Source organism: Etheostoma cragini, chromosome 7 (assembly GCF_013103735.1).
Source record: "Etheostoma cragini isolate CJK2018 chromosome 7, CSU_Ecrag_1.0, whole genome shotgun sequence".
In the NCBI taxonomy this organism is placed as follows: Eukaryota; Metazoa; Chordata; class Actinopteri; order Perciformes; family Percidae; genus Etheostoma; species Etheostoma cragini.
The window spans coordinates 23,323,371-23,344,908 of record NC_048413.1 but is presented as its reverse complement, the minus strand read 5'-3'; the positions used below and the strand labels follow the sequence as shown (position 1 = coordinate 23,344,908).

The 21,538-nt window shown below is 38.7% G+C and overlaps 1 protein-coding gene across 3 annotated transcripts in view; it reads right to left on the bottom strand.

Moving 5' to 3' along the window:
• chchd6a (coiled-coil-helix-coiled-coil-helix domain containing 6a) overlaps window positions 1-21,538 on the bottom strand; it is a 74,822-nt gene that overhangs the window by 35,468 nt on the left and 17,816 nt on the right. For 2 of the 3 annotated variants that reach the window (XM_034877271.1, XM_034877272.1), the window contains exons 5-7: window positions 14,959-14,982; window positions 12,648-12,731; window positions 1,466-1,536 (exon numbers count right to left, since the gene is read on the bottom strand). In XM_034877271.1, coding sequence (XP_034733162.1) covers window positions 1,466-1,536; window positions 12,648-12,731; window positions 14,959-14,982 — 179 coding nt within the window. The remainder of the gene's footprint in view (window positions 1-1,465; window positions 1,537-12,647; window positions 12,732-14,958; window positions 14,983-21,538) is intronic. The other variant, XM_034877273.1, reaches the window with a different exon arrangement.

Sequence of the window (21,538 nt, the reverse complement as noted above, 5' to 3'; positions counted from 1 at the left end):
AATGATTCTTGCTCATTCATTGGTTGTCCCGCTTCCTATGTTTTGAGCGACTGCACCACCACAGCAGGCAGCGTGTACAGTACCTTACAATAACAGTGAGTGTCTGGACAGTATGAATGGGCAGAGTTGGGCATCCATGAGCACTGGAGTATGTTCGACAGGCTGACCGGTACATACCGGACACTAACAAGAGTCGTTCAAAAGACTGAATTTCAGACAGGACGTGCTGCGATGATAGCTTAGTTCACAACGACAAAAACACACAGATAACTTTGGTCTTGACAATGGAACCATTTGGCAACTTTTGAAAGCTACTTTCCATTCAGAATCTTATCTGCATACATTTTGGCCTCTCGCGCTCGCATCCACTCAAAACCGTTACCGGTACTACTCTTTGGCTGGCTCGCAAGCCCAAACAAGTGTGTGCGGTGTGCCTGTTGTTTTGTTTCCGGTTTAGCTAAATCTGGTGTGGTGTTGTAGTTTTTCTAATGTTACTAGTTGTTGCGACAGCATGTGAAAAAACTACAAATTGACGCCGGTAAAATGGATTTGCGTTAACGCCGGTAATAACGCGTTTAACTAACAGCACTAATAATTACCTTTGTTTATATTTATCTTTGCTAATAATATATGGACAGTAGTTTATGATAATACCAAGCGGGAGCATGTACAGATTGAAGAGCATTGGCCCAAGGACTGACTTGTGGAACCCCAGAAAAGATTTTTGTTTCTGCAGATTTAAAACAACCAACTGAAACATAAAAACTCCAGTCCTTTAAGTAGGATGAAAATCAGTTAAGAACAGGGTTGGCTAAACCAACTGAAACATGGAGACTTTCAATTAAAATGTTGTGGTTAACAGCGTCAAAAGTAGCAGTAAGATCAAGCAGTACTAAATTCGAAATTCACTGTGGGTCAGTGTTAACCTTGAGATCAATAATTAGTCTTATGAGAGTTGTTACTCTGAAGGACGTGTATAAACAAGTGTTTGTTATTTTGTCCTCATCCATAAATACTTGCGTGACTCGTTTTTGGAAAGCCCTGTTATTGCTGTAACACAACATTTAACAGCAAGTCAAGGCCTGGGAGTTTTACAGACTTCAGTGGCAATAATTAGCTACCTTTTCCCTGGCTGTGGTTCATTACAAGTCCACAATGACAAGTGAGGATGGGAAAATAGGGTATTGTAAAATTTGGCTTAATTAAAGCAGCCAATTAAAACACTTATCATATTAGTCAAGTGTGCTCTAGAGAATGTATGTAAGTAAAATAAGGAAAAGAGCAGATCACTATCTACTAGTATTAGTCTGCTGTCTGCATGCATATGTACATGTGTGAGAGTTGGTGTGTGTGCGTCTGGGGCTCCAGGGTATAATATCACCTTACTTTTGGAACTACAAATTAGTTTGTAAGTGTGTGTGTGTGTGTGTGTGTCTGTTTGCGTGCGTACGCGCTTGTCACTCACCTCACATTTTCTTCCGTCTTGGAGGCAGCTTGGTGGAATTCATCCTTGCTCTGTTCATATCTTTCCAAAGTCTAAAAAGGACAACACAGGAAGACATCATTTTTTATTGTTAATGTCTGCATTGGTGTGTATTCTTCACTTTTGTACAGTAAATTTGTGAATTTCTAAATCAGACATTCAGATCAGACTTTGGGTAGCAGCTTTACAAAGGGCCGCCAACTTTCAATTTAGTTTGAAGTAAATGACTTTAGATTTCACATGGTCATAGTCAGGGTCATTCTTTCACACTTTGTTTTAGGGCTGTGCAACACTGAAGAAAGGTCTAGCCAAACCATGCATAATTCCTCACTTGAGAAAAAAAAAAAAATGCTGGGGGTTTAGTATTTCTTTAAACTAATCAACGCCAAGGATGCAGCAATGGCGCCCTTGCAGAAAGAGGGTAAGGGGAGGAGAATTGGTGGCTAATTGCAGGCTTATACGCCTATATCCTGTGAGTCAGAGTAGTATTCACATTACATTGAACATGTGAGCAAACCTCTGAAGGAAAAAGATGTACGAGTTAAAAAAAAAAAAAGTAATTAATGTATGTAGAGTAAATTTACTGCAGTGCATTTTGAGGTGATTTTCGCTTTAATTTTCAGAAAACACTGTACAGTAGAATACCTTCAAACTTGTCATGGTCATAGTCTGGGTCATGCTGTAGCAGATTGTTGTGTGAATTATGAATGTTATAAAATTAATTTGAGCTAGCATTCCCTTTTGTTTTCTCAAAAGCTGCACACTTAAATTTCTTCAAGTTTGGCATAAGCATATGGTCATAATCAGGGCCATTCTGAACATGACTCAAAACATTGAATAATTTAATAACCAAAGACTAAAGATTTCTGAACACTATTCATGGCCATAAACAATAACATTTTAAGCAGAAATCCACTGCACTCAGCAAACCTATGATGGACACTATTTTATTAAACTTCGACTTCTTTGCTGGCGTTTTTATTTTGTATATAAAATGTAACAGCTTGCTTTATCTTATTATTGTCCATTTTATGTCTTCTGGACTGTGAAGGATAAACCCTTTGGGAGTTCAAACCTTGAACTTTACTGTTAGAGGAACCACACAGAAAACACCAGGCCAAACTTAATTCATAATTAGTTGGCTTCTATTCCGATAGTAATTTTTTTAACCCCAAAACCCACAGCATAAAGGAAAAGTTGTATTATCATCCATGGGAAAGCTCTGCAATTCTAGCCTCTTCTAGCAAAACTAAAGCTCAGCAGTAACTAGTTGCATTCCATATACGTTTTTTTTTTTTAAAGAAATTGTGATTTCTGACTTTGCAGCTTGCCCGGTGAACACCAAACCCCAAGCAAGCAGGCAATGGTATGATAAAACAAACAGCTAATCCACAACAACTGCAGCCTTTCCTCTGCTGATCCTCCTAGCTTAGGCCTTCCAGCACCCAGTACCACCCCCAAATATTTAACCAGCAAACTCTACCAGATGGGGAGGGAAGGACGATGGGGGGGGAAGAGGGAAGGGAGATAAAAGAAGACTAAGGTAAAAGAATCTGTAGAAGGCATAAAGGTAAGAAGCAAGAAAGTGGAGAGAGAAAAGATGTGTTTGACTACTTATGCTTGTATTAGGCTCTGGGTGTAATAAGTGCATGATTGTGTATTGTGCATACTGTATTCCCCATGCAGTGGCTCTTAAATCTAAATGTATTTGAAGAAAAAAATTGTTTAAACAACACAAAGCTACATATTGCTTATGAAGACTGCAGGAACATTTTTTCCTCTCAGGGGCCAAAGAAACGGGTTCTTTGGGAGTAACCACAACTGGCAAGTGTCTGGCCACAGGAGCAGTTCTGGTGAAAAAAGAAAATTAGATTATTATAATTTTTTGCCAATATTGGGACAATATTCATATGTAAATCTAAGTCTGATTAATAGTCTGATGTTTATTTCATATCACATGACCTTTGATCATGTATCATGATGACAAGAAAATTATTGTCACGGGTCACCATAATCAAATACACCTGAAGAAGGCCACATTTTGGGCCGCCACGTTGTGTGCCTGATTCTGCAATATACAATATTTTTTCAGAGCATTTAATTGCTATGCGGACTTTACCAAATCTTTTAACACAGTAGTAGGATGCCACGACTTATAAATTATGGCTAGTTTTCTTCCTAAGTGTCTACCACACATGCCACAGAAAACTGAACCACAAAATAATTTGTGACAATGGTGTTAATAAAAGTTACCACGTGAATTACTTTACACGGGTGAAACTTTACAGTAAGTCACAACATTTAGTTCTGTTACTGTGCGTGTGCATGAACAAAAGAGTTGCACTCGTTAAACAAGAACAAAGAAATTATTGAAAATTTAAAAAAGAACAGTGACATTTTAAAACGTGCAAGTGCACACAGGTGCAGGTGTTCAGCGTGGGCATCTCCAAGAGCCCCTGCTATTTTAGTTCACGTAGGTGAAGCAGCGCAAAGTGCAAAAGGGCTTGGTGGATATAGATCTGAGGGTGGAGTAATTAATACTACACGCTCTCACTATTCTTGTCACTCTAATCTCGAATATAAACATGAAGAATTGGCTTCTGGATTGTTGTCTGGATTGTGCCCTAACCCTAACAACCGCGGCCCAGCATAAGCTGTGTCACACCACTGGTTATCAACCCCGGGTTTTCCAATCTAGAGATGTGCACGTTCACATAAAAGTCAGTGACCAATTGCAAACCTCATTTTACTTTACAATACTTTTTCTTTAATGTCACTTTACATTGTTTGCTTGTTGGTATGCTTTTCACTGTGGAAAACTGCTGCTGTAACAATTGAATTTCCCCATTGTGGGATGACTAAAGTATTATCTAATCTAATCTAATCAACTCTGCTGAAAATCTATATCTTTCATAACAAATATCCATCAGGGAATGTGAACCTGAAGTTACCTTGGTAACGCCAAATCTTGTTTCGTAGTACAGGCAGTTCATGGCACTGTGCTCTTATCCAACACATCCCCAATCAGAGGCTTCAGGTTTAAAAACATTGCTGTCCTGTTCTCTTCAGATGGCTGCATAAATTAAATGAACTAAAAGAGAAGCTTTTCATACGGTGAAACACAGCTTTGGATCTGTGGATAACGATAATATAGACAAATGCAGACCGCTTCTCCAATATTCCTGTTCCAACCACAAAAAAAGTTTGATTTTTTTAGGATAATTTAAAATCTACTGGTTGGGAGGTGTTTAACTACAATAAAACACAAATAAAATAGTGAATTTATATTGAAAGCATTATTGTGTTATTTCTGTGCATTTGCTCCAAATGTGGTGCTTTTGGACAAAGTCACAGAAGTGGTGGCAGGTTGACTTTACCAGGAACAGACAAAACATCTACTCTCAGTGCAACATCTTGGCAAATTTCCACAAAAAATACCAACAACTCGCTTTGCCCTGCCTCATTTGAATGAACACCCCAACTGTTTGTGCCTCTCTTTCCACATGTAGCACTGAAATACCACACATATGGAAAAAGTTGCACAATACAAAAAATAAGGTCCTAAGCATTATCAACTCTTCCTAGGCCTCAGGTAAAGAAAGGAGGAAGAATGAAAAAAGGAAAAAAAAAATTAGACTGTTGAGCCTTTTCCTCAGTTTAATCTCATTGGTGCTTTCTCTTTATAAAAACATTTATTATCCATATGGTATTACACAATCTGGAGCCATTGCTGCAAAAAATGAGTCTACAACTTAAGAGGTTGAAAAACTTCATGTCTGCAGTATGTATGTTGTTTTGTATGTACACATGTACGTATATAAATGAATGAATTTTTTTTTTCTTCAATTATTCATGCATACAATAAAATATGCCCAGCCCACATGGGCTTACAAGACATCATTACCTAGGAAAAAGAAACAGATGCCAAAGTAACCACATACCCTAAACAAATAAACCTCTTTTTTGCCGAGCTTTAGATATAGAAGTCGCCAACTTATAAATATTAAATTTAAACAACCACTCCAATTGGCCATCACCCGTGCACCTAAAAACTTTCAGGATTTTGGATATTTCATGTAAAATTATTGTTCTTAACTCATCATTATACAGACAATACAGGAGAAGACTGATTTGCTCTCAACTTCTCCTAGTTCCCTTAGTTTGAACAACCTTCTATCTTCTTTGATGTTTTAGAAAATCTACATACTTCACGGCAAGGAGAAGGATAATGTATATATTGATGTATAAGTGTAAGCATGCATTTCTAAACTGACCACAAATGCACAAGACTGACAGTTACATAAATAAATAATCATAGATATGCCCTCAATCATATATTTGCATACCAATACACGTGCCTGCTCTCACACTTATTTGACCTGACCGAACTGCCAGTGGAAAGAACAGCAAAGAAGTAGCGTAATTTCACTTTTGTGCAGGATCTCCAAACTGCTATAGTAAGGCCAGAGCAGCTGTCATTTCAAGTGATTTCGACGTCTACATGCACGGTAATATATCATTCACCATCATTAAACGTGAGAAAGGTGATCAATACTTCAGTCTATGGTGCTCCTATCGAACAAGATCGAATACATCATTAACGCATAGTCTTGACAACAAAACAATACCTCCAATATAAATAAAAATGGATAGTAATGAATCAAAATTAAGTGTATAATTTTGACGGGCATTTTACAGATCACAATCAGTTGAACAAATTGTCATTATCTGGATTCCATTGCACCTTATTTTTCAATCTACACATTATCTTGTCCCAAAACCAATTTTCTATGCATTATTTTGATAACCCCCCCCCCCCCCCCCCCCCCCCCCCCCCCCCCCCCCCCGCCCCCCCGTGCCACCCCACTTAAAAAATCCTGGGTTCTGTATGTCATGAATGCACTCTATCAGAATACTCAGGCAATGATAGTCGCGTTGTATGGTCGATGTTTTTGAAAGAGGGAAAAAAGCAAAGGAAAAAAATATATAATTGTATAATGATGCAATTCTCAATTATGGAGAAAACATCATGGACATTGTTCCTTATTTTTTCAAGATTGTGATGTTTCTATGACCATCTTGAAAAATATATATTAATTGCGTGAATCCAGGAAAAATTCAGGCAATGTGTAAAGTGTCAAGCTTGTTAGCTGTGAAAAGGTGGCAACATCTGCACTTAACAGTGATCAGCCATCAATAGCCCAAAAGATTTCTGCTCCCCTGCTAATGATGATTGCAGCCATTCTCTCCCAGCTGTCTACACATGTTTACAGTTACCCTGCAACTATGGGAATACATTCCTGAAATTTGGTGCTTGGAGTATATGGCAAGCTCCAAAGTAACAAGGTGAATTTCCTTTTACCGACTGTTTTCTTTCGGCTGTTGGCTCATTAAAACAATGTCATTTTTTAAAGCTAATACTGAACTGGAAACACAACTTGCAAGCTACAGATCAGGATACACGCAGCATGAATGAACTTAAAACTACAGAGACACTAGACAAAGCAGCAAAAAGGCATTTTGCAGACATCACAAACATAAATCTACAAATAGGTGGCACACACACACAGACACATAGGGCGCTCTTTGATCCAACTGTAAAAGGAGTAGTCTTTTAACCCCCACACACACCCACCTCATCTAACCTTTTGGTCTGACCTGAAAGTGGCAGAGTTATTCACTGAACACCACAAAAGATTTTTAGATTATGTCACGCTATTTACCTGTGTGTGTGTGTGTGTGTGTTAGTGTGTGTGTGTGTCTGTGAGAGCTTTGAGAAAAATATCAGTGTCATATTATACTGTATGTCCTTTGTGCGTGCATGTATGTGCCTCCATCTATTTAAGCATTGTTTTTGGTGTGTATGTCTTCCTGTATATTCTTCTCCTGTACTGTAGCCATGAGGGGGTCAGAGAAGTCACTAATGGAACACCTAGGCAGCTAATCGTTCTGACTTACAACTCTGTTAACATTAGCTGTGACACTACAGCACACTACAGACGACTAAGTGTATAAATGTCAATACACCAGGGTTTTACACTTGCATTTTTTTTGCGTCACAGAGCCATGATATGCCCAGATGTGGTTAGGAAGACCAACCACCTGGAACTTCTCAAAGATTAAAAGTTGTAGCACATGTAAAATGCAGTAGGAAATACACATTCTACAGCCAGAAAGGAATACAGTATGTGTTAGGAAAAACATGTATCCTTTAGAAGTTCAATTCAAATGAACTGATCTCACTAAGTGCTGGGGAACACACACACACACACACACACACACACACACACACACACACACACACACACACACACACACACACACACACACACACACACACACACACACACACACACACACACACACACACACACACACACACACACACACACACACACACACACACACCTCCTGTTGCAAAAAGGCAAAATGAGGCAACTGGAATGGAAGCCACAGCTCTGCGATGTTTAGTAATGTTAACTTATTACGAAACTCATATCTCCATCTCCAGATGGGTGCAGCCTCAGTGGAAATATAGCTAACAAGCTAAACTAATAAGCAGATTCGAAGCCCTTGCTGCAGCATATTGAGCAGATAGCTTTTCACAGGATGAAAGTGTTAAACTTTGACTCCGTCTACATAGGGCCCAGGGTGTATTCATTTACATAAGAAAGTGCAACACGGCAGAAAAGTGAAGTTTTTAATGCGGTATTAAAAAAAAAAAATGATCAGAAGGCCAACCTGAATCGTGTCAGGAACACACATACACATACGTTATGTTGTCAAATAAGTCCTCTACCTCTGTGGCCAGGAAAGGAGTTTGTGTGTGTATGTGTGTGTGTGTGTGTGTGTGTGTGTCTTACGTGGAGGCCTCTACTGACAGCGTGTCAAGCAACCTGTCAGACTTGGAGGATTATTATCTCCTCCTGTACGCTCCATTTCCACCCGCTTCAAACTATACTTTACTATGACAGGAGTGTGCGTGAGAGAGTGAGAGAGCAAGACAGACAGTGTAAGGGAGAGGAAAAAAGACAAAGGAAGAATTAGGCCGATAGGAAAAGGTACATGTTACTACTGCTTTTCCAGTATTGACATTTTGTAAGAAATGGAAAAACGGAGATCCAACAAACAGACTTCTGGGTTATCAAAACAGTTGAAAAGCACAATAGCACCAGGCATGGTGTTTTTGGTCAGTGTCAGTTCATATTTATTTTATCTCAAAGTGATTTGTGGGACGAAAATGTACTGAGAAATACCTTCATAATTCTGTATTTGACAAATGCATTTACACATTTACATTTCTTTATATTAAAAAATGATACGGCATAATGAACACTTTTCCCACCAAAAACACCCTGACTTCAAAGATGGCTCTATCTATGTTGTTTTTCAGGTATTAGACCTCACCTAAAATTATAAACCTGTCTTCTTCTCAATGCATATTGTCAAATTTGTGATGGGTTTTTGTTACAGCCAAAATCTGCAAGTATTTTAATGCAAAGGGTGAGATAACACTGACATAAGCCTAGCTCAGTTTGACTTGACTCATGATCAGGATTCAGTTCCAGGGTTTCCCCTCTATTGTATATGTTTAGAGTATGAACCATTGACTGTACAAAAGATATGAACGTAAAAACAATGTGGCGAGCATATGGACAACGAGCTTGTTGTCTTCTGCACGATTATTTGCGTACAGTGGCACAGCCACACACATAGCGCCAGTTGCAGCACACATGTTAGCGTGGAAAAAGAGAGAGTGATGTTGTTTGTTGGTGAGAATGAAGTAAGCAGTAAGGCTAAAAGTCTGTGTACAGTTAATCTTTTCCGTAAATAAATGCTACAACTCATCAAGACAGTTCCCATGCCTTACTTGCTACCCGATGGTTAAAGTGAATGGGTTAGAAGCGGAGCTAGCAAAAACTTCAGCACAGACTTAGTAACTTAAAGGCGGGCTGGATTTAAACTATCTCGCTGTAATGAAATAAGTGTGCGATGTCGTCACTAAAGTGCAATTGAGTATGTGGCGTAATTTGTACCTAAGTGTTATAAAAACCCATGGAAAACCCTGAGTTCAGCTGAGTACTTTGAAAAAACTAAACCTCAAGCATTGAGAACGCTTTGAGCTGTCAAACAGACTAAATCCAATGTATTACTGTGTGTGGCTTCTGATGCAGTCTGCAAACACACTGATCCTGCAGATAGACACATAAATTCCTCCGTTTACATATAAAGTACACGTGCACCTGAATATACAGTATGTATGAAAAACCCACATCTCTGCCTGTTTCTCTCACACACACACACACACACACACACACACACACACACACACACACACACACACACACACACACACACACACACACACACACACACACACACACACACACACACACACACACACACACACACACACACACACACACACACACACACACACACACACACACACACACACACACACACACACACACACACACACAGTCTGTGTAGAAACATCCTAAGCCCAACAGCAAACACAGCTTGGGCCACCCGTATGCCAGCCTGCCAGTCTTCTACTCCCTCTGCAAACCCAACCTGCTACTAATGAGACTAACCCAAACAGCCGGGCATCTGACGCCAAGACCTGTGTGAGTGTGTGTGTGTGTGTGTGTGAGTGTGACAATGCATCTAGGTACTAAATATTTATTTAAGCTGACTGCATGATAATTGCAATACAGATTTTGTGTTATGGTGAAGTAAGCTTGTGTGTTTGTCTGTCATTTAAAGTAGACCGCCACATGGGGGGGGGGGGCACAAAGAAAGAAGGAAGTAAAGAAGAAAATTAAAACCCATTTCTTGTCTTCTCTTTAGCAGGCCAGGATTGGACATGCCTTGTTCCAAAAAGCCCAAACTTCAGATTTAACCAAACAGAAAAAAGCCTATTGCTCGTGTCAGTGGCTACCAAGAACTCTATCCGCTTATGGTAGCTTATGGCAGGCACAAACATAACCTCTACTGACATGCACATACGCACAGGATTTATTTCAAACTTGGTTTGAGATTTTGTTTTTGTCAATTTTCCAAAAGCCTTCAGGAATAAACAAAATGATTAAGAATATGTTAATTAATAGAAAAGTGATACAATTAAAAGTCTGAGTGAGTGACTGAGCATAAAGTCTACCCTCAGCTCCAAACAAATAAACCACAGGGGCAACTGTAGCACTGCAGAGATGGCACTCCAATTTAATGGTTGCCCCGAGTGACTTCATCTGCTTCCACCATGACATGACAGACTTCAATGAGCCAAGGTTAAAGACATAATATGTAGTTTTTCTATTTACTTCCACCTGCTCCGTCTCCCACTAATCCTTTCATATTTTAATTTTTTGGTTTTATTTTGTTAAATTCTGATTGTTTGGGTTTTATGTTATGGTTTAAATTTTTTTAGTTTTGCCTTGCAACATTGTTGATTGTTCAAGATACATGAATAAATAAATAAATAAATAATATATCTGGAATTAAAATTTCTTTAAACAACAATACATGTGTTACATTTTTGTTATTGTGTACATACTTTATCCCAATTGTTTCAAACAAATTCAAATCTGGAGAAATCTGTAATTTTAATTGTTGACAAGGAGTGTCCTTATTAGCAATAGTTTGCCTCATTTGCAATCCATTTCCAGAATATCCTGCTCTTTTTTTCCTCCCAGAAATATAAATTTTTTAAACTTTGGATCAGAATAAAATCTGTCTTGCTACCGTGAGTCTATTTAGCTTGACAAATATTACACATAGCTAATGAACAATTCCAGATAACGTTACATAACACTAGGGCTGAATAGATTCCTCGAGTAACTTGAATAATTCCATTGCAAATAATCCTTGATTTCTTTGCCTCTAAGCTTTGTTTAATCAATGAAACTAACGTTCACTGTGTTTCCGCACGGATAATTATTACTGGCGCACAATGGGCTGACGCTTATGTGGACACAAGACTGACGGCGCGGGTTACAAACGAAGGAGGACAGCAAAAAATAGTGAGGGGTCTAAGAGAAGAGACAGGCGAGATAAAACGACAGAAAGTTTGGGACCATTCAAAGCTGCGAACATGCTGCTACATCATCCGTACTTATGTGGGAAAAAATGCACTTATTTCATTAGAATAACATGAAATAAATAAATGTTACTAAATGTTACTAAATGTTACGTGATTAACAAAACATACGAATTTGTCCGTGAACAGATACATTTTCATCGGCACTGGTTGTTAACAACGAAGTCAACAACTCCCATGATCCCACGCAACGTTATTGTCAAGTCTGTGTCCGTGTTATGGAAACCCCTAGCGGTAGAACATTAGATATTGTACGTTTAACACAACCCAGTCCTCAGATTTTACACATAATGTCCTCTAAAGGTCTTCTCCATTTGAGAACTAGGGGAGTGCTTCCCCCGGAGAACACCGTGTAAAGGTCCATCTTGCGTGCCGCCTGGTGCCGGCTGAGACTTAATTCGAGACCAACAGCTTCTGCCTCTTTTCTGCCTGGTAAATGTCAGACAGACGGATGAAAGGGGATGAAAGGGCTTGTAAAGGCTCTGTGGAGATGCTCAGTCTGGCTAAAATCGGCATTCCCTCTTCGAATCACATTTACAGACCCACCTTGTGAAGTGCCTTCTCTACACATGTCTTATCTTATTCAGCCGGGTAGCTAGTTTAACTTTCTTTTAGATGGAAGAAGTGCATGAAGACATCTGGGACAAAAGCCTGGTAACCACCCACCATGTTAATGTGATTGTCACTCTCCCACAGTGGAACTTTTAAGCGTTGGAGATGTGTTTTTCAGCAGGTGTGTTGGATCAGACTCAAGAGAGACGATGCTATACATATTGCAAAATTCCCATATTGAGAGTTACAACACAGACTGTTTAAGTCCACCCTCTTTCTGTCATAGTGGGGGGGTTGAGTGAACAAGCAGAAATCTTGTGTACTGTGCCTGCATTTGTGTGATACTACAATAGTGCATGTATGTTTGTGGGTGTCAGAGTGTGTGTTGCAAAGTATGTTTGTATGTATTTTTAGTTTTGTGTGTACAGTCTGTGCAACTTTGGGAATCTGTAGAAGCCTCTAATGAAGTCTTTGTAAGTGTGTGTGTGTGAGTGTTTCATGTAAATGTTGTACCCTCTTTTCCAGCTGTGCCAGCTGCTCCTTGTAGAAGGCATCCAACGCTTTCAGCTGTGCATCTTTCTTCTGTAGCTGCTGCGCCTGCGAGCACACACACACACACACACACACACACGAGGGGATTAAACACTGTGTACTTTTACATTTTCTCAATATTAGGTAGGATACAGCAGTAATGCTGAGTTTTTTTTGTCAATGATTATTAATTAGATTAATCAACACTTAAGTGATAATATTCTGTTATAGTAACTACTTAGTACTTTTGTTTGACTATCATTTATGGTTTTCAGCTCTGCATTCAGCTCTGCAAATTGTATTCTCCCTCAGACGCTGTTATGTAAATTACAACAGATGGACTAGAACCCCTTCATTATTAGATGGTGTGGTTCTTTTCTGACAGACAGGAAGTAGCAGGTAAGAGTCAACTTTACTCTCCCTGATACTCTGAACATAAGTATAGGTGCCCCTCAAGGCTGTGTAAGCTCTCCATTACTTTTTATGATATACACAAATGGTTTAAAAATTAATAGAAATAACCACATTATTGCATTTTCAGATTATACAGTCATACTTAGTCCAAAAGACTCAGACATTGCTATCTATAAACAGGAGATAGAGGAGGTAGTGAAGTGGTGCAACGGGCAGAACCTGCCACTTAATGTAAATAAAACCAAAGAAATTGTTTTAGACCCCAGGACTATAGGAGATCATACCCCACTCCAAATTGAAGGTGTAATTGTTGAGCAGGAAACAACATTTAGGTATTTAGGCATAAAATTAAATTAGTTGTTTGCAGTGCTCCCATCAAGTCGAGTAGGTGTGCTCAAAATTATCTCAGCATCTACGTATTTTAAGACGACTTAGAGTTCATGGAGTGGACAAAGATATCATGCTACTGTTTTACAAGTCGACCGTTGAATCTATTGTTCCTCAGGGCATTATGGCTTGGTTCAGTAACCGGTCCGTTCAATTAAAAATCACAAAACTTGATTAAAAGGAGTGGAAAAATTACTGGCCAAATGCCACCAACTCCTCTTCAGGAGCTCTTGAAGGAGGCGGTGAGGAAACAGGGTCCTAAAATCCCCATTGACCCAAATCATGTCCTGTATAGTGAGTTTGAGCTGATGTCTGCAGGCAGAAGATACAGGTTACCAATCTGCAAGCGTAACAGGCACAAATTCTCATTGGTGCTGCTCTTAATCAAATTAATGAATAAGAGGTAAGGTGTGTGTGTGTGTGTGTGTGTGTGTGTGTGTGTGTGTATTGGCTGCAGTGATGTATTTATGACTAATACTACTAAATAAGTACTCATTAACATTACTTAACATTATGGTGTGTGTGCAATGCAATGATGGGGTAATGGTGCAATGATAGAGTAATGGTGCAATATTAAGACACATATATATATATATATATATATTTAAAAACTAGTCAATGCATTTGTTACTTCTAGGCTGGACTACTGTAGTCCCTTAAGACTCTCCAGCTGATTCAGAATGCTGCAGCGTGTGTTCTGACTAGAACTAAGTAAAGAGATTGTATTTCTCCTGTATTAGCTTCTCTGCGTTGGCTTCTTGTAAAATCCAGGATGGAATTTAAAATCCTACAAAAGGTCTAAATGGTCAAGGACCATCTTATCTTAAAGAGCTCTTTTAGACTGCCGGGGGACTCCCTTTAACACTGAGCTCTTCTCTCCTATTTCTTTCCATTTGTGTGCATCCGTGTCCCAGAAATGACTGTTACTAACCTAGCTCTGGGCAGTCAATCCCCGGAGTCCTTATGTTTTTTTTCCCCCAGCATGTTTCCTTGGATCAGGGAGGCTCTAAAATCCTGGTTGCAGCTGTCTCCGTGGTCCTGCTACATGTCCTGCAATGCCCTGTTACATCCTGCTACACTCTGCTGTGCCTTGTAATGCCGTGCAGTGCCCTGCTACGCCATGAACTACAAACTTCTATTATTAGTCACTGTTCCATTCAACTCCAACCGGCCCATCAGACACCGCCTAACGAGAGCCTGGGTCTGTCCGAGGTTTCTTCCTAAAAGAGAGTTTTTCCTCGCCACTGTCGCACTGTTGCTTGCTCTGGAGGGAACTCCTAGAATTGTTGGGTCCTTTTAAATTATATAGTGTGGTCTAGACCTGCTCTATCTGTAAAGTGTCTTGAGATAACTCTTGTTATGAATTGATACTGTAAATAAAATTGACTTGAAATTGAAAATAAAACATTGTAAGGGTTAGAAAACAGCGGAAGTGATGGATGGATGGAATAGACAAAAGAGCAGCAGGTTTGAGGGTTATGATGTAGCTTACCATCACATCTATTTCATCTGCAGACTATGGGTTGGGAAATATAAAGTAGAAAGAGTAGAAGAAGTAGAGAAACACAGCACGATAAGAAAGGAAAGACCAAGGAGGAGGGAGAAAGAGAGATGCACAAACAGTAAGAAAACACCAGACACAGTGCTTAGGTTAGGGCTGTTAATTGATTATTATTTCAATTGTAGTTCAAATATATATTCCTTCAATTTATTACAATGAATCACATTATTGATCAGATGAAATTACAAGAAAACATTACAATGCTATGTCTGTAATCTGTATTTAGTATCACAACGATTTCGATAATCAGAAGTTTAAAAAAAAAACGTATTCAATTAATGTTATTAACTACCTCAACACCCAGCGGCAGTACAATTTTACATACTCATTTGGCCAATTCTTTCATTCATTCTTCCAAATTCAGGGTTAAATGTTAGCAGCGATCCAATTGTTTCCAAAGACACCAAATATGCCAGGCAGCATCTTTAGGAATGTTGTATGAAATGATGCATAATATATCCAATGAATTCCCTGTTTAACGTAACGGTGCATGTTTGGTTTGAATATTCCATCTGTCAGCATCATATAGCTGTAATGAAGTATTGGATGGAGCAAATATCAGTATGAAATAGTTTAAAGTGTATGCCTGTTTAGAATGGAATTGATTGCTAGGCCTCCAGTAGTTCCTCAAATACCCCTAAAGGACTTAATATGCAACCCAACGGTATACTACTGACTTACTGTGCACTTCTAATTCAGAGGAAAACCATTGTACTACTACATTTACCTGACAGAGAACTGGTTACATGTTACTGGTTATACTACAGATTCAGATTTTACTCACAAATATCTAACTAAAAGTATGATGCATTATAATTCATTGAACTATCTAGCATTACATTAGAGATGAAAGCCTCACCTTGAAAAAAGGTAATGTCTATTTTGATTCAATTTTTTTTATTAGGATAAATCCCGTGAGATGTATCATCTTGTTTTTGAGGGGGTCCCAACATATAACACAATTATTACATAACAACATGAAAGAGAGTGAAGGAAAAGAAAACTGAAATACAATTAGTAATACAAAAATATACATATACAAAGCAAAAAACAATCACACAAAACACGTGCATAAGATTATTAGTAGTTATTGAATCCGGTAACCAATATTTGGAACCAATAAGTATTTACAATGAAAATGAAAGTCAAAATTAAGATTTTGGAACAGTTTCAAACAATTGACTTTACTTGTGTGAAATATAAATTTGGTAGAATAAAAATGGCATTTAACTTGGGCCTGTTCTAAAATAACACAATACACACCATTGCATTGATTGTTTTCTATTTGCTTCAATTTAATTGAACTCACAACTAACTTGTGCTTTGCACTGTCCGTATATAATAAATGGTGTAGGTTAATAGATGTTCTGACTTGATACTCACTGGTAAAACATGGTTATTTATTGTCTCTCAACAGCTAGGTGCAATAAGTAAACAAAAAAAAGAAAGCGTCTCATTAAATTGAATGGCATTTAGAGCGCACAAACAATGCTCCTCTTCTTGCTGTGAGAGTAAACTATAACATCCGCATTTCAGCACCGTGACTTCAGGAAAGTTTTCCTCAAAACAGAATTTTGTGAAACTGTGCCAAAGCTTTATGGCATGTGTATCAATATGAAAACACGTCATGTAACCTGCTACAGATACAACACTGACACTGACACCAGGGGCGTGTGTGTGTGTGTGTGTGTATGTGTATGTGTATGTGTATGTGTGTGTGTGTGTTTGTGTATGTGTGTGTGTGTGTGTGTGTGTGTGCATGTCAACGTGCAGAACGTTTTAATAAGAACTGCAAAGTATCTCTGACATTGACAGCCTGTCACACTGACACTATCTGAACTACCTTAAACCCTAATGTAATACATCCCACACATCTGGTACACCAGCAAATGAATGCCAATCTATATTTTTAAAGCACTATTGTCCCCGACTAACAGCCCTGTAAAGCAGCACCAGTACAGAAACACGGGGAGAGTCGACGAGCACGCACGCACACTCCTACAGATGGAGAAAGATTCATCATAATTATCAGGGCTGCTGAACACCAAATCAAATCAGAGCCAATCGTCTGCGTTTCACAAACAGACCTTTAACTCACTGAGGAGAGACAAAGAGCGAGAGGGCTTCTGATGTGAGAGATACTTCCACTGCCGGGTGAAAGCACCTGCATGTTAATGTAGGTGAAAAGAGGGACTGAAATTGTTCATGTGTTCATTTTATAAGTTAGACGAGAATCTGTTTGCAGGGGATTAAGCAGAAAACTGAATGGATTTAATTAAAAAACCCACAGCTCTCCTTCCTATCTGTGTTGGTCCCCTTTTAATTGGCAGTCAGAGAAGAAACTGCGAGTGAATCAGATGACTCCTCTGGTGTCCCTTCAGGGACTTGCGAGTCTATGGTAGATAAGAGCCAGCCAGACGTGAACACACACACGCACACGCACGCACACATAATCTCTCTGTTGGGATACCTTGGTCATTCCTTTTTGTCTGTCTTTCTTGTTTGTACTAATGTGTGTCAGTGATTCCATGCGTAATTCTGTTTTCCACTGCAAGAAAAAAAAAAAGAAATTAACACAGTCCTCTCATTTATTTCAATAAAACTGGAAACTGAAGGGGTCATACGGCAGAAGAATTAAAGTTGGCTCAGCGCTTGTCACAAAGCAGCAACATCCGGCACACTGTAATGCCAGCCAAACACATACAAGCAAATGGGCTTAATAACATACATTTGGTTAGTCACTCCGTTGGTCTGCAGACGCACTTGGTCGGTCGATTTATGGTTTGGGCAGTGCCGCAACCGCCAGTGGCAGCCACTCCAGATGATGTTTGTGATTCCATGCAGCGCGTTCCAGAAGCTGCTCTTCACCTTGCTCTGCTAAAACATGCGCTAGGTCTATATTTGACGGCCATAGCAACCGGTCGGTTTTCAAAATAAACCCCCTGTGCATCACATCACTACTTTAACAACTAAAAAACAGCCATAGATATTTGATCCATGTGTTGCATAATTGGACTACATGGAAAAAAAAACATTTAACTATGTAGACTACTTACTTTTATAGTAGAATCCCTAATGTCCAGAAATAATGACCACATCAACACAATCTGCAAGTTGCAAGCAAACTGCTTCACTTCTGAAGCGCTCCAGGTGTGGAATGACACAAATATAAATTTGTGATTAAAGTTTCATACTCATAATGAGTATGAATCTAAGCTTTAATTTACAGGTTTTGGTCCTTGACAGTCCAAACTCCAAAGACACATTCCTGTCAGCTTGATACCAAAAAAGTACTGATGCTCAAGGCTATCCTGATTCTGCATTTCTTTAATTTCTTATACAGCACTGTAACTTTTTTCTCGTGTTTTTATCTGTTTTATATATTTTTTAATTGTTGTTATGTAAAGCACTTTGAATTGCCCTGTTGCTGAAATGTGCTACACAAATAATGTTGCCTTGCCAAACAAGCCTCACAAACACACTCTAGGCCTCGCAGGATTATTCCCCTACAAAGTTATCTCAGTCTAAACCCAAAACAATTACGGAACAGCTTGAATAAGGGCCTTAAGTGCTCATATTATCCTCTTTTTCTGTTTCCCTTCCCTTTAATGTTTTATATATTGTGTTATGCGCGTCATAAGTTTACAAAGTGAAAAAGCCCAAAGTCCCCTCCGAAGTCTTCCAGAGAAATCCCTGTTCACAAACTGCTTTATTGTAGTCCAGCCTTTACTTCCGTGACAAATGCTCGTCACTTTGTAACACACGTTATAATGCTCGCCTAGCTGCTAGTGGCACTGCCTCATACTCTGATTCTGACTGGCTAGTAGTCCTTACCTAGCTACTACACATGTGCAACTCCCAACAAAGATGGAACAGAAGTGAGATGCCTCACTCTGTAGCTAAAACAGAGAGCTCAACACACAGGGTGAAAGGAGGAGCTGCAGCAATGCGCAGTATAACAAATATATGGTGTTTTTTGAAAAACAAACCATATAAAGCTGTTCTGGTACAACCTTTAAACAGAGCCCGACCTCTACTGATATGAATATTTGGTTATTTAAAAAATCCGATATGCCAATATTTCGGCCAATATATACTTCTCTAACATTAGTTATTTGTAGTTATTTATGAGTTCTCACTAAAATAACATGATAGTTTGATAAACAGAACAGAGGAACGTCAAAATATATTAAAATTCAGATAAATAAAATGTATAAAAATACAAACTTAAGATATGAAACTTGAAGTCCTTCGAACAAAAACACATTAACAAAAAGAGCGCCCTGATGATTGACAGTTTGTGTTTTACTTTTTAAATATTGATTTATCCGAATACATTTTTTTTTTTTTTTAAATCGGCCATTATAAATGTCGATACCATAGATCGGGTATTGCCTAATATCGGCCTGCCCATATATCAGTCGGGCTCTGACTCTAAATATAATTATGAACCTGAAAATTAACATAATGTGAGCAATTTAAGCAATGTCCAAACATGAAACAGTTTCAAAAGAAATATGTGCAAATACAATATAAAAGAAATATAAGGATATGACTCTCACAGGGTACAGGGAGAGAGGTTTGATTTTCATTGCTTGCATATTGTTTATCTATTTAGATTAATTTTTTTATTCAATTTTCATTTATTTCCTTCCTTTATTTATTTACAGTTTTTGATGAATTAATGTTTTTGATACTAAAATATCTCAATATGTATTTGGGGTAAAAAAATTAAATAGGAACGGAATTATAATACACAATTGATAAGAATACATGAGAACTAAATTGTATTTTTTTTAAAGAATTGCCAAGTAAATTTAAATTAAGAGAAGAGTTAAAAAAGAAAGATTATGATAGGGAAGGTTTGTTAAATAATTAAAAATGTTTTATGGAGAAGGGATGGGTTTAAATAACCAACTCCAACTCCTTTTCTGACACGTCATAAAGGAAAACATTTTGTTCTGATGTATATATGTTATTGTTTGCTGAATGACTTGAGTTTTCTTTTACATGTTCAAAAGACATTTCAAAGAATGGAAGTGCCAGAGCTGTGCAGTTGTTGGTTTTGTAATGCCTGTTTGTTTTAACTCCTGTACGGTATCAGAATATTTTTCGTAATGTAGAAGGATATCAAATACATTTTCCTATGTTTTTAAAAAAAAATTAAAAAAATCTTCCAAAAATATCCTTGATGTTTCAAATTAAAACTAACTAAAGAGATACAAACTCATCTTGCTGAGGAGAAGAAAATAGAAGGAGAGAGAAGAGGACATAAAAAATGATTAACAAGTGCAGAACAATATCTTCACTTATAAAGAAGGTGCCTAATTGGAAACGGCAGCTGCTAGCCATGAACTAAACAGGAGATAAGCTTCCAAACATGTTAGGGCACATTCATCCTGCTTCAGAACCCGTCTGCATATGAATCCATTCAGTGCACACACAGCTAGAGGTGTGAAGCGTCTATTTAGAAGCTACGGAGATAGGAAGAAATGTCTAACTGTATGAGGAAAAGGCAAGCGGGAGTCAGTTAGGGGAAGATGACCTGAAAACGATAAGGGGAAAGAAGAGACAACTAAGAAACAACCAAAATTAAATGTGCTATTAAACAAAATCATAGCAAGAATGAGTGAGCAAGCAGGAATGACAGATGAGAGCCTCAGTCGTGGAAACATCTCACAGCAAAACTCAATCTATGCAGGTCCCCTTGTTTACAAGGGACTTTAGCATCTTAACTGGAGCGACTTTTGTATTTTAGAGATTAATGACAATATAACTAACAATCTAGAAGCTCCTATTGCAGTGCCAGGAGGCTGAACATTAACATGCCCTATGACTCATGTCCAAACCTCCCAGCCACAATGCATGGTGAAATTAAGTAAAGGCTCATAAAATGTCAATGTATTTTTTTTTTTTTTGAAATAACTTTCAAAGATTAACACTAATTTGTAGGCCCCCACTGCAATGACTCTGAGGTCCCTCTAGGGTCCCGGACCCCCCAGATGAAGATCTCTGATATAGACGCAAGCGTTGACAAACTTTTATTTCCATGCCGTATTAAAGGCAAAATTAAACATCAATTCATGAGTATTAAACCGAAAACACAATATTAGACATCAAAACAACTCAGTTAGCTCTGCTCTACGACAGCCATAATGTACGGCAGGTTTCGAGGCTGAGCTGTAGGGACAACAGATGGCGGCTGGCTGAGCTGTTAGTCAGCGTGTCTGCCCTGTAGACGCCACAGTGATACTAGCCATGGAGGGCCAACCACCCTGATCCAGTACAGACGGAGCATGTGAAGAGAGCATCCGAGGGCAGTGCACCAATATTAACAGCCCAATGGCTCATCAACACAACACATAGGCATGGAAGACCAGTGTTTGGGCTTGCAAGTATGCCGACAGACACGTATAAATATACACTCATGCATCTCACTCTTCCCCTGTGGGCAACGTGTGTGCTGTGTTGCCATCTGATAGCAGCCGCAGTCTGTTCTCCCATTCCCTCT